At 38.4% G+C, this 15,359-nt stretch overlaps 1 protein-coding gene across 3 annotated transcripts in view; it reads left to right on the forward strand.

Moving 5' to 3' along the window:
• Nucleotides 1-15,359, forward strand: part of PAX5 (paired box 5) — a 264,529-nt gene that overhangs the window by 152,531 nt on the left and 96,639 nt on the right. For all 3 annotated transcript variants that reach the window (XM_040417363.1, XM_040417364.1, XM_040417365.1), the window contains exon 7: nt 3,461-3,571. In XM_040417363.1, the coding sequence (XP_040273297.1) occupies nt 3,461-3,571 (111 nt within the window). The remainder of the gene's footprint in view (nt 1-3,460; nt 3,572-15,359) is intronic.

Here is a 15,359-nt window from a genome sequence, read left to right on the forward strand (position 1 = left end):
CGATATTCTCCTTCAGGATTTGTAATTTAACATATGGCTGGTAATAGTTGAAGAATTGAACTGAGCACGTTCAACCAACTCGAACAGTGAGACGGACAAAAAAATAATGAAAAGAATAAACAGCAGGTGGCGCTATACAGATACATTTTATTGAATGGCTCACTGGCTATACAAAATTTTTAATTACATGCAATTACAAAAGTATTCTGATCTAGGTGATGGCTTGAAAAATGTTGAATATGCTTCACGACACAACTCCTTAAAAGGTTACAATGTGGCACCATGTGCTGCTTTTTCAGATCTTCTGGCCTCCATCACATTGCCAGACCAAGCCTAGTGTGTGTCTAGTGAAACTGAACCAAATTGTCAACTGAATTTGGTTAACTGGTTCATTTAGTAGGTAAGGAGGAAATTACTTTTTTTTTACATGGGAACAGCATTTTTCCTTCCTTTTATGAAATAATTTAAAAACAGCATTTTGCATTTACTTGGGTTATTTTTGTCTTTTATTAAACATAGTTTAATATTAGATGATCTGAGGCATTCAAGTGTGACAAATATGCAAAAATAGAAGAAACTGGGAAGGGGCAAATTATCATAGCACTGTGCATTATACTAGCTTGTATCTTGTGTTTTTTGGTAGTAGATATGGGAATACAATATGGATAAGCTCTGGATTCCATTAGACGAATATTTAAATCTTTACATAATGTGGATGCAAACAAAATGTGCCATGTAAAAGAAGATACCGTACTTGCTTTGACACCTCATTTGTAATCCCAGATCTCTCTCCATGTCATGAGATGGACCGTTTCACCAGCTAATGTGCTGTAGACCCTCTAATGGCTTTCAAATGGTATTGACAGTAGGTCAAATGAATCAGTGCTGAATGTGACCTGCAAAGGAGTACCAGGGCACTGTAGCCATCGAGTCTTAAACGACACACAACTGAAGTATGTCCAATGGCTATGCTAACAAATTGCTGAAAGCTGATACTGCTGTATGCAAAACGCTCCTCACCCAAAAACAATCCCCAGTAATATATGTATATTGTTTAGCTGAAGGGATTATTTGATTTGTTAAGCTTTATTTAGAATGGATTCACATTTCAATAGACACAGTAGATGAAATATTAATAGACTAGGCCTTTTGCGGTGCAATTCTATGCATTCTAAGGCAAATTAACAGGACGAGAAGCTGCTGTAAACAATTAGATATTTTGTATCTGAAAATTCAGGAGTGAGGACATCGAGAATAGCGGCAATAGAATATTGACTCGCCTCCTGCCGTTACTTTATCTATAAAGAGAAGAAAGATAGATAAATCTATAGGAAAACTAACAGGCCTGCTGACTTGCTTAATGAACTGCAGACCTAATGCAGGACCTGTTAATTTTTAGTGAAAGTGCCTGGTTCCCTTTGTCGCCCGCATTATATGTCTCAAGTGATAACTATTGATTTTCAATTAGAGTTTTTATTTATTTTGCAAGCATATCAGAATATGATACTGCTGTATGGCCTTCATAAGCTGCAGTATATATATATATATATATATATATATATATTATATATATATTTTACAATCAATAAGAAATACATATAAAGCTTTAAACAAGGAGCTTTGTATAGTCTCCAAATGTATTTGCCATTTTTCAACACATGCATTTTTCATGTGTGAATATTTTTTTCACCCATGACATGTAGAGCACCATACATTTCTAGGAGGAAGAATTTCAGGACGGCACAGTGCAGAGTTCTTAGAACTCCAGAGTTGTTATTTCACTGGGAATAGAAGTATTTCCTAAAACAGACATGCCAGGAGAATTCACAGGAAGGGGAGTACAGAGATATTATCAGGCCCCATAGCAAAACTTAGTATGGGCCCCACCCAGTTTCCCTGTATGTGTGTGACAATCACTCCCAGGAAACACAAAATGAAATTCCCCAGATTTCTGATTAATTTGTGGAGGAAAGTCTAATTTAAATAGTCCTAAAAAGTGGAATAGGTGCTTCATAAATATGTTGCTCATTTTGAACATCACATTTCTCAGACAACTGGCAAAAATACATTGATAAATCTGCTTCCCTTCTATTACAAAGCTGGATGCCTGTAGCTACCACTAGGGTGAGCTCAGTGCATAGCCATTTATACAGTTACCATTTACTGGAATGGCAGCTGAAATAATCTCTTTGCATTGAACTCCAGTGCAGTGTTTTTTTTGTAGGGAAAAGAAGGAGTTCAGCGTCTGGCCCCCCTCTGCCAGACCACATAGCAGTTGGTCTGCTGGTGATAGGTGCGCTTTAGGCTCAGTTGTTCAAGCTTTCAAACTTTTTTCTTCAGTTTATGGGACAGGAAATAAGTATCTCACAAACAATTTCACTAATGCACTTTTTGCCCTAACAAGGCTAATTTTTTTGTCAGCTGGCCATTCAATGGGTTGCCTCCCTACATTTCAGAGCTCTCATCTCATTATTAATCATTCTGAACCTTTCTTCTCCCATCCCTTTCACTGGGAAAAACATAATTGACTAAATCTTTGCCTGTAGATCATAAAACATACTTAGGGATCAGTGACCAAATGGTTAATGTGTCCATTAGGCATATTTGTAGTGTATGATCATAGGATCATTTGAGTACAGTTACAGTATTGTAAATTACAACTATGGAAACCATGAGTGAGCATCATAGATGACTGCCAAGGCTCAGGTGCCTAATACTTTGAATGATCATCAGCAGGAGAATGGCTAGCCTTACATTTTCCTTGGACACTTTTCTCTGACTTAGTCCTTTGACCTAATGAACGCTTCTTGACAAGTTGCTGCTTAGGACTGGTATTGAAAGGAATACCGTGCAATGATATTCCTGTTTGCCCTTTGAGAAATTGAGTGTTCTGAGGGAACCCATAAAGCAGATAAATATTTGGCATATGGTGTGTGGACATGGTATAAATCAATTTCCTAACATTGATGAGGTATGCTATGGAATTAAGTCAGTACCCGGTAAATCTGGTTCTCACATAATATGTTTATATGGCTAGCTTTCTTCCACTGTGTTGTTTTCTTGCCTTTTTTGCGTAAACTTGGCAGGTAGTTTTTATGACTGACAAAATGGGAAACATATTTGTTGGAAGAAGCACACTATGACACTATGTTCTTATACAGGTCTATCTATTGTATTTTAATAATCACAGATTGTGAATATTTTATTTCTATTCTAAGTGTCAATATCATGCAATATTGTATACAATCAGTTTGGTATTTGAGTATTGTTTAGTATTAAACTGCATGCATACCGCAACATCAATCACTTTGTTGGGAAAATATAAATGTGATCTTAAGTAATAAAGCACAGACAGTAATGTTTCGGTGTAGACTTTCCCGTGAGAAAAAAATCTAAGAACACAATCAGAACACGATCACAACGGGGTGATCTGGTTCTGAACATTACCTTATGGTTTCAGCAGGTTCGTTGGCTACCACGTTTGGAACAGGTTGAGTTTTCTGGCGGCTCGACAGCTCAGTGGCGCGATTTTCGACTCGCTCTTCATCATGAGCCCAACAGCCGAACCTCGGTAAGTCCACATGCTCTTACGAGCGAGCTGGGAGGGCACTTGTTGTAATAATATTGTTCTTTCTTGCTGAAGGTCTTTGCTGATATTGGTTGGAATTTTTGCTTTGTATAGAAATGTAAATGTTGCAATGTAGTGTATTTTGCCTTATACATAGGATGTCCAGCAACTGAGTTTTCTATTATTTTTTTAATGAGGTTATGTTACATGTTTCTTCTTTTAGAATACTACTTTTAGTTTATAGTAGTGTCCCCCAAGTGGTGGTTCAAGAGCTATAAGTTCTAGCTGTTTGTAATTATAGATAGTGTTATGGATCTATTAGGGGGTTTTATGACATTTTCATATTGATGGCCTATCCTCAGGATAGGCCATCAATATTAGATTGGTGGAGGTCTGACTCCCAACAACTCCACCTATCAGTTTTAGAGGTTGGTGAGCACTGCAACCTTTTTCTAGGCCTGTGACATCATGTTCTAGATTCTGCTCAGTCCCATTCAAGTGAATAGGCCCCAGCTTCAATACCAAGCATAGCCTCTAACTAATGGATGGTGCTGTTCTTGACAAGTTGCAAGGAGGCTGTGTCACTCACTAGAGTGCCGTGGCTATTCAAACAACTGATCATCAGTGGTGCCTGGAGTCAGACCCCCACCGATCTGATATTGGTGACCAATCCACAGGATAGGTCATCTGTATTAGACACCCAGACAGCCCCTTTAAACTAAGTAACATAACTTTTTCAGGAGCAGACATATATCACAGGTATTTGGCACATAAGTCAACTCAAGATCCTATGATAGGAGCTTGACGCCAGAAATAGAACTTCTGTTTCACTAAGGTTTTCCTTAATTTGTTTAATTTAGTTTTGGTTTTTAGAGAAATTGACAACAACATTGACAGACTCTCGGTCCCAAGGATACACAAAAGATCTTAAAACATACTTTAAAGGGAACCTGTCACCAGTTTTATGGTGTCCTAACTAAGGGCAACATAAATAAGTGACTGATTCTCTTAGCAAAATGCTGGGTCACTTTCTTTAATTAATCCAGTCAATCTGCCAACATCTTGTATTGAAAAGCTCCAGCTGATAATGATGAATATTCATGAGCTCCTGACTCTCCCCGCCTACCTGCTGCTGATTGACAGTTTTTTTCTATATGAATCAGCAGCAGGTGGGCAGGGGAGTGGCTATATCTCTGAATTAAATAAACGCTGGACTCAATGACATCACGCTGGACTCAAATCAGCTCATTAGCATGCGGCATGTGGCATCTTTGTGTGTATATTATGAGGTAACCATCTGTCACACCAGTAAGTGAATACATCCAAGGTACTTTTTAGTAGTTAATGATTGTATATAATTAGTTAGATTATAATCAAATATCCACATGACAGGTTCCCTTTAACTGAGAGAATGTTAAAAAAAAAATCATATCATTCTATCCCTACCACACTCTAACTATGCCCTACCTGCTCTAATAAAGGCAACCCTAACCTCTGCCCTACATATACACTACATATCTTAACTGTAATTTTGATTTATGCATTGTTTTGCCATTGTTTTGCTTATTTATGTAGTATTGTAAACTGTGCCTCTGACACTATCCTAAATACTGTTTGCATCCAATTTGTATAATACCAGCAGCTATAACTATAACAAACCGGTATTTACTGTCTAGGTCTGCCCCCTGATGAACCCACAAATGGAGGATCAAAGGCACTGGGACACATCATTTTTTTATTGTTGATGTCTAAACCCTGATTTGTATAAGGCTGAGTTACTATTGGATTGTTTGTAGGGCAAGGGTGTAATAGGATTTGGGTGGAGGTTGGGATTAAATTCATTAGGGAAGGCATCTTAACTTCTCAATAAATTTGTTTTAAGATGTTTTTAGGATCTTTGGGACCATGGGTTTACTTTTTATTTTTTGTGCATTTCTCTCTTTTTTTTTTTTTTACCCCAACATCTGTAACTGGTTGTCCAGTACCATCATAATTTGACTTTGTAATTTTTACTTACTAAATTAATACATTTTATGCATTTAATAAATATCTGACCGGGGCACTTGAGCAAAAATATGGTGGCTCTATGCTTTAAAGGGAATTGGTCATCAGAAAACAATGTTCAAATTTTTATGTGAAATGTATATTTTTACAGTGGCTACTAGATCCAATTATAGGTCATGATTTTATGCTTTATACAGGTAACTTCTCACCACCTTTATCATTATCATCACAGGCAGAATTACAATGAAAACATCTATGTATAGATAATACAGGATCCACCATTCACAATAGGGAAATTCACAGCTTATCAGCTCCCTCCTGACCTCTGCACAGATCACAAAGCATGCCTAGAAAACACTTCCATTTAAGTCAATGGGGTCAACTCCTGTCCATTGTGTCTATGGCCACTTAGCTGATCTCAAAATACAGGAACATATTTTAGGCCTGGTGGCCAGTGTGAAAATTGTAGGATTATATACATAGTTTTTTTTAATATAGGTGGTGACATGGAAAAATTCTAAACAAAATCACAAAAAATAAAAAAAAATCTTTAACATAAAAAGTGATTTAAAAATAGCTGCTTTTCTGATGACACATTCCCTTTAATGTTATGGCAGCAATGGAAAGGTTGCTGCCCATGGTGCTGAAAACTGCTCACATGATAGGATCATCAAAATCAGTACTAGCAATCAGTACTTTAGGGGCAATTAAATGCAATCTACTAAATCTACTAAGTTGAACAGCATAAATGGAGGTGGCACAATGAAAATCTAGGCCTTGATCATTTAAAAATAGCACAGTTTTCGGTATTACGCATGGTTTCATATCTCTTATTCACTATATAATCATAAACTAGTTAAATTAGTTGCAGACATTTAACTTTCTCAAGTGAATAGTATTGTATATAGTATATATAGTAATATATACTGGGCATGATTTCATAAGAGGCATATGTCCTATATACGCAGATTCTGAATATAATTAAGGGGAATATAGATGAAACTCGAAAAATTACAATATCGTGCAAAGTTCATTTTTTTCAGTAATGCAACGTAAAAGGGGAAACTAACATATGAGATAGACTCATTACATGCAAAGCGAGATATTTCAAGCCTTTATTTGGTATAATTTGGATGATTATGGTTTACAGCTTATGAAACCCCAAAGTCACAATCTCAGGTACCCTTTGCTCAGGGGGTATGAATTAATTAGCTGACTAGAATGTGACACTTTGAGCCTAGAATATTCAACCTTTTCACAAAATTCTAATTTTAAGCTGCATTAATGCAATTTCTTTTAATTTGCATTACTGAAATAAATGGACTTTTGCAATTTTTCAAGTTTCACCTGTATGTCTCCTATAATTTTTTTGCTGGTTAAATCTAGTCTGTTTTTTATTTTCTGATTTTATTTTTATTTCTTCTATTTGCTGAACATGATTATAGGGGCAGCCATCTTGCCTGAGCTGTTCTTAACAGCATTTAGAGATATGCTTTATAGTAGCCACCAAAATCAGCCACCATGGGCCATAGACACAATAGTCTAGAGGGGACTCATTGACTTCTATGTCAGCCTTTCTAGGCATGCTCTGTGACCTGTGTAAAGGTCATTGTGCAGGGAGGAGGTAGATAAACTCTTACAATGGATGATGGATCCTGTGTTATTTATATATAGATGTAATCTGTCACTATAATCCTGACTGTGATGATAGTTAGATGACTGTTGAAAAGTTACCTGAACAGACCAAAAAGTGGTGCCTATTATTAGACCTAGTGCACAGTGTAAAAAAAATTTAGGATTTTCTTAAAAATATAGATAGTAACATGAAAAATTACCAAAATTCTTTAAAAATGTATGTTACCATAAAAACATGATTTTAACAATATGTCATTTTCTGATGACACATTCCCTTTAAATTACATTACATATTGGGATTCTCATCACAGATATAAGCACCAGCAATGTGTGAATTTTGAAATCAATATCTTTAAATGCTAACATTGTCCTAGATTGTTTATCTACAGATCAATGTCCTGCTGAATTTTTGGACTAAAGTCCAAGTTTTATATGCTTCTCTGAATTTACAATTGCTGTACGGGTATATTTCACAGCAGCCAGCCCCTTTAACAGTGAGTTTCCCAGCACCCCACTCCCTTGGCAGTGACCTCCTCACAGGGAAAACAACATAGCTTGCTGTGCCATGCTGTTTGCTTAGCTCCCCTTCGCTGCAATGGTAGCTACTGAATCAGAGAAGCACCAGTCCGTTCAGTTGTTCCCCAGCCACCTGATGGTTGGGGCTTAGTCCCATCTAACCTTAGTAAAGGTGAGATAAGACAATTCCTTTAATACTCCTTGAGAGTTTTATCATTAACGTGACCATTTTTCTTTTCCAGGAATGGTAGTGTGTTTTATGATTATAACATAGAAGTTTATGGCATATTAATTATTTATCTTGGAATACCTTTTAAAGATATACTAGCTTAATGCTGAGCTCAAGGTATACGTTCTGTACTATCCAAAATGCTGAATATATTTGCTGTTTTTCTTTTTAATTCACCCGCAAAATGCCAAGTGTATTTTTATCAAAATAAGCACTAATTGCACTGTCACCATGTAAGCCATATATCTGACATGATAACGGACCCTTTGTAAGAAGAAGCCAGAGAGTAATGTTGCTCTGCCAGTTACACAATATCTGGAAAACAGTACTTAGGCTTTCTTGGAACAAAATCTGAGGCTCTGGTTATGTCCTTAAAAGTTTTTAAAAAATCTGGCTTTTTTGGAAGAGTTATCAATGCAGAATTACATGGTGCAAATGAACCCACGTGGCAATCATGGGAAGAAGCTCACCTTGACGGACTAAAAACACCATTAGAAAAGCTAAGCATCCAGGGCTGCAGGATAATGTGTCACTTACACTTGACCCCTCTCTGCTCTTCGAATGACTAACATGACTCATGATGTAGACGAGAGCCACCAAACATACTTATAGAGATGTGTGCCAATCTGGTTTCTAAAATCTCATTGAGGCATCAGTAGCTTGAATTAATATTACATTTTTGTGTGTAATGGAGTCAATTATAATTAACTGGAAAGATTTTTGGTAATCCAAGGTAAGCAAGGCAAAAAATGGACAGAGGAAGATGGAAAGTACTGTTCCTTAAAGGGGTTTTCCATCTCTTGTTTTCATGACTGAGATCGGAATTCCCATCCTATATGGTGGTCAGAGGTAGTGTTGATCACGAATATTCGAATTTCGAATTTTTATCGCGAATATAGGTACTTCGAAAATTCGCGAAAATTTCGAATATAGTTATATATATTCGAAATTTCTAATATTCTAATTTTTTCTGATTTTTTTTTCAATTTTTTTAATTTATTTTTTCAGTACACATGATCCCTCACTGCTTCTAGATTGTGGGCCAATAAGAAGGCTGCAATATACTTGACTTTAGGAGTAGTAGTGTTTGCGAATTTTGCTCTATATTCTTTTTTTTTTTATATTTGCTATATTGCTATATATTCTTGTTTTAGAATATTACGAATATTCGAAAAAACTAAGTTATAGCAATATAGAGAATATTCTAAAAAAATCGAATAGAGCAATTTAGCTAATATAGTGATATAATCTTCTTTGTCTAATAGTTGTAAGTTGAAAAATTCGCAATAAAAAATTCGAATCAGAAAATTCGAATTCCGAAAATTCGCATATTGCACAATCATTACCTTTCCGATTTTTTTAGTAAAAAAAAAATCGTGAATTTTCGAATTTGCAAATTTTCGGCGAATATTCTACAAAATATTCGCGAAATATCGCGAATTCGAATATGACCCCTGCCGCTCATCACTAGTCAGAGGTACCCAGGTTTATAGTAACTGCTGAGCTTAAACAATTACAGATACAGTTTAGCATAGCCTGCTCGGCTGTTTTCGTCAAATTGGCCACTTCTGGCCACCACATAAGATGGATATGAATGGCTGAGATGGGAATTACCCTTTAATAACTCTAGTAACTCTATGTTTAAAAAAAAAAACTTGGTTTGGTTAGGAAAAACATATTAAATATGGTTTCTAATCTATTTGCCAGAGTGTAGAAGAGCAACAAAAATACCTCTGTCTCTGGAGGACCCAGCATGTTTGTGCTCAGGGGTGTAGCTATAGGGGAAGCAGGGGAAGTGGCTGCTTTGGGGCCCAGACCCACGAGGGGTCCCCTCAGGTGGAAGACTAAAAGATTTTTATTGTCAGGGCTCCCTATACAATGAGATTATATACAGTGACACTGTAGGAAACGAACGGAGCAGCTGCTGGGCCTTGTCTGAGAGAATGATCTTGACTTTTGCTGTTCAAAAACTTGCTGTGGGGCCCAGTCAGCTGTAGTTATGCCACTGTTTGTGCATTACTAGAACAGCCGATTCATTTCAGTTGGCACCATACATAAACATACATGGAACCACAGCGTACTTTCCCCCGTAGTGGCACTGCAGAGAAATTTAACATTTGCTGCTTAGTTCACCTGCATATTACAGAAGGTTGCTGCAGTGCTAACAGAGAGACACACAGGCCCAGATTTACTAATCCTAAAGATGCATAAGCTTAGACAGGCCATCTAGACCTGCACCAGATTTATCACAGTGACTCAGGATGGATGATAAATCTGGAGCATTTTTCCGTCACTTTATACCAGCTATTATTTGGCTGGCTTTCAGACCAATTTTTATGCCAGAATTGTGTCACAAATTTGGCGCAAATGGTACATGTTATGCCATACCTCCTTTCCTACAAAGCGCATCCCCATTAAGTCCTCTTCCCTAGAGCATGTCAGAAAAAAGTTTAGAAACCCTAGTTGCTCCAAATTGCTCTACATTTACAAAACTGGGCCACTGTGATGAGATTATTCTAACAAAAATACACTCGGGTAGATTTATCAAAATCGGTGTAAAGGAAAATTGGTTGTTTCCCATAGCAACCAATCAGATTCCACCTTTCATTTTTCGAAGCTCCTTTGAAAAATTAAAGGTGGAATCTGATTGGTTGCAAAGGGCAATGGAGCCTGATTTCTTTTACACCAGTTTTGATAAATCTACCCCATTGTCCAAAATAGGCAACCCTTTCACGTATAAGAGTGAGGCAACAATTCAATCATTCTTCTGTAAATCCCCATACACTGCTCTGTTCCTGTGAATAATTATTTTCTTCTGAAAGGCTAAAAAGCTTTGGAATCAAAATACAAAATAGATTTTACATAAAATGCTAACATGGCTATTTTTAATGCCATTGAAATGGGTTAGCCATGGGCCAGTAAAGACTCATAATCCTAAATTCTTTGAGAAACCATTATTCCTGCATTAATCCTACTTAATAATAATGTTGTGAAATGCTCCTCTGTGAATTTTTTTTCATACATAATTTTCCATCTTTTTTTTTTATTGCATTTGTAAATTAAAAGACCTGCCGCAAATACTTTAGTTAAGCAAATGTCACATCATAACACAATCAAATGCACACCACTTTCTTCCATTCCTCTTCATTTTTTTCCCTCTCCGTTCCCCTGCATCACGGAAGCCAATTTAAACTGCAAATGCAAATATTTTCCATCTCTCATTCGCACAGCTTTGTGCTCACGGGGTAGTCTTTTCATTGTATATGTGTGTGCTTGCTAGAGATTTACTGCCTTGTGGCATGCCACATGTCTTAAAAATTACAGTGCCCATTTTCTAGTGAAATAATTTCAACGAAGAGTGGCTCCTATTACAGCCAGAGAAGCAGGGACGTCATGATTTATTATTATTTATGGTCCCTGGGCCTTGTTTATGCACGACGGGTTAGGTGCGCGGGATAGCAATGCCATTATGCAAATGACATTGAATGTCCTTTCTGAGCCTAAATAATTTTTGTGTTGGACGATTAAACCTCATCTGTTATTGATATGGGCTGCAGTCGGGCTATTAAAGAGTCCCAACAGTACTTACTCCCAGTAATGGGAAAATTGAGAGGAAGAGTCTAAACAATTGCCTCTAGTGTGCGGTGATTGTCTGGTAGGAGTTGAACATAATAAACCCCCTGAATAGAAATTGTGTTTACTACTTAGGAATAAATAAAGAGGGGAGAAAATGCAATAAATTACACTTTGTGATTTGAATAGGCACGGCAGAGCGTTTGCGTTCTTTTCAATTTCTTTCTATATTTTATTTATTCGCTTTTTTAGGTAAATAACAAGTAGCTGGGAATGATTCCCATCCAGTTTGTAATGCATTAAACAAGCAAGGAAAAGGTGGGTGGGAGGGCATGGTAGAAAAGAGAACCAATATTCTCAGTGAACAAGGGAGCGAACGTCACCACTTTTGCTGCCCTCTCTCTCTCTCTCCCCTTTTTTGACACAGCTGTGCAGTAACATTTTGATCAGTGTTGATAGCTTATGAATTCCAAAATTGACAAAATTTACAGAAAAATGAGGATAATCCATCTTCCTTAGCAGCCTGTCAGGAGCTGGCTATACTTCATAATCCTCAATTACAGATGCTATTTTCAGACATTTACATGCAGATATTAAACACAAATGAGAAACAAAAGGAGGATGGAAATACAGCTATTTATATGTATAATATTAGAAGCAGAGGAGATATAGCAGGTAGGGCATACCGTGTAGATTTCAAGGCAATTTGAGTGGGCTTTACTTTCAATCCCCTTTATAGTGATGAAGTCTGATTGAACTAGTTGGATTTTTATAGTAATCTGAGGTTACTTTGCCTAGATCTGCAACATAAAATTCCTTTGTGTCTGTGGTGTCTCTGCAGTGTAGTAAATGATGCCACGTGTATGTAAAGGAGAAACAGTAACATCCGCAGGTTGTATTAAGACCCCTTTATATGGTCCCACATAGCAGGCAATTATTGGGATAAAAACTTTGTTCCCAAGAATTGGCTGCTCATCAACGAAGGTGGGAGCTACAGTTACATGCAGCAATAATTTCTTCAGTATGGGGACCAGTGATCGCTCCTGGGATCACTTGTACCAGTAGAGAATAATTGTTTCTGGGCAGCAGATCACTGTTTACACAAGACAATCTGCCACCAGAAATGATTTGGGTGACAGCATCAAAGGATACTTTTAACCGATAAATGAGCCACTGCCAGCACCTTTACACAGGACAATTATTGGAAACAAGCTTTCCTAGGAATGCTCCCAGGGTCGGACTGGCCCACCAGAATACCATAGGTTCCTCTGGTGGGCCCAGTCTATTAAACCATAATTGGCCCCAAGAGGTCCATGACAAAAATTTTATTTGGAGCTGCCTTTTAAACTAATCACTGTCCACTTGGGTCTATGTCTAAGGTTTTGAAACAATTAGCCTTTATCAATAATCTGTTGGGCCCAGGTGTAATTTCCTGTGGTGTGCCTAAAGAACGCCAGTCCGACACTGAATGCTTCTTCCAGATAATTGTCCCAGTCATCGGCCTGTGTAAAGGGGACCATTAGTCTAAAAGAAACACTCTTATTTGCTTGACTTAACATTCTTTATGGACAGCAGATATTCTTCACCAGTCCATCCTAGGTCAGTTTGTGCTTTACATTGATTTGGCAAGGAACCTCAGCAAATGAACAGATACTCAAAAGGTATGGCGATAAGTGCATTCTCTGCACAATATAGAAACACTATACAAAATAAAAAGCAATACATAAAAAAGAATATTGGAGAATAATGTGTAAAAAGGTCACATGACATCCAAGAGGTCAGTTGTTATTAGCCATTATCTTACCCTCGTGAGAACAGGAGTTCTCTGACTCTTGTCTGCCAATGTAAAGCATCCACTAGTGGGCTCTTGTACCATCAGCATCAGTTGAGAGGTGCCATTGTGTGTGGCGCTATTCATTGAAGTCTACGGGAATAATGGAAAGATCCGAGTTAGCTGTGGACAGCATGCTATTCAGAAGCTGGCACAATATATATATATATATATATATATATATATAAATACTATCTGAAGGACCTGGCTTTGCACAGGTATATTTCTATTTCATTTGATGTTTGTGTGTGTCGTTAAAAGATATCAACAGTATCCACTATAACAGTGACATCAGTACCCCGTCCCCTTAACAGTGACCTCCACAGCCCCCCACCCCTTAACACTGACCCTCTCACAGTGCCCTGTCCCTTAAAATGGGACCTCCACAGCAGCCCACCCCCTTAACTTTGACCTTTACAGCACCCCACCCCCTTGACAGTGAGCTCCACAGGGGTCTTCCCCCTTAACAGTGACCTCTACAGCACCTGCCCCTTAACACTGACCATAGGTTGCAGTCCCCTTAACTGACCTCCACCATTCCCGTCCCCCTTAACAGAGATCTCCACAGCGACTGCCCATTTAACAGTGACTGCCACAGTACCCCGCTCCCTTAACAGTGACCTCCACTGTACTCCGCTCCCTTAACAGCCACCTCACAGTACCCCGCTGCCCCTATAATAGTGGCCTCCACAGTCCCCTCCTCCCTTAACAGTGACCTCCACAGCAGCCACCCCTTTATTAGTGACCTCCACAGTACACCGTCTCCTTAACAGTGATTTCCACAACACCCTGCCCCCTTAACAGTGGCCTCTACAGCTATCTGCCCCTTAACACTGACCTCCATAGCGGACCATCCCCTTAACTGTGACCTCCACAGCAGTTTGCCCCTAGGGTGGCCAGAGGTCCAGTTTTAGGCTAGACAGTCTGGCTTTCAGACTCCCTGTCCTCCGTCTGGCGCAGGGATGTCTTTTTGAACAGCTAACTCTCAGACAGCAGCACTGTGCTGTCTAAGCGTGAGCTGCAGGGACAGAACCCTCCCACCCCTGCAGCTGACAGAAGTTGATTTTTACCTTCATTTTTTCAATCCCTTTCAGCTGCGGAGTGAGAGGGAGCGTGGCATAACCAGGTCAGGGGCGTGACCTAGCGGGACCTGCGGGAGGGGTTGTTAAGTCTGTCTTTTGAAAGTGGCCTGAATGGCCATTAACTGTAACCTTCACAGCACTCCGCTCCCTTAACAGTGTCAACCACAGTGCCCTGCCCCTTTAAAGCTGACCTACAGCAGTGAAGAAAAATAGCTGGGTTGTTATGAAAACCTGGGATAAAACTGTGTGTATGTGGAGACTAAAGACCTGCGAGCTTCTATTGGCTGATAGGGGACATGTGACCATGTGTATGGCAGTTGGGATATGAAGAGAAAGACCTGCAGGCTTCTATTGGCTAATGTAGGTCATGTGATGTGCCATATTTGCATTTTGGGGGAAATATCTCAGGAACGGTACGTGCTAGAGAGCTGAGACCCAGTCTAAAACCTTCCCGGACACCTGATGTACTTTTTGCGTAGAAAAACTTGAGAAAAGCTCTAATGTTGAGCTGAAAGGTCACAATCATGTGTAGGTGAATAAAAGATCTTTTTACTCAATATTTTTTTAGAGTACTGCCCATTTTGAATTTTCTAAATTTTGCGCTCTTGAGTCAAGCTCCGTGGGGCTTGCACCCCACTTTACCCAAAAAATTTAGCTAGTGCTGCTAATTTTTTCTTTTTATCTAAATATAGGATGCAACAAAACTGCCAGTCATCTAATCGACTAATTGTCTCTGCTTTTGGCTATTGCCCAGTATTAAATGTGGAATACTATGATAGTACAACCATGTTTGTTCACTTTGTCCTAAGATTATAAAATAGAATACTATATTAAAGTTTTTTTTTGTTGTTTCCACGATACACTGCTAAACTGGATATTTATTTTCTGCTTGTTCCATGTCATACAGTTCCAGTAAAATGT

This window comes from Bufo bufo, chromosome 2, assembly GCF_905171765.1.
Source record: "Bufo bufo chromosome 2, aBufBuf1.1, whole genome shotgun sequence".
NCBI lineage: Eukaryota > Metazoa > Chordata > Amphibia > Anura > Bufonidae > Bufo > Bufo bufo.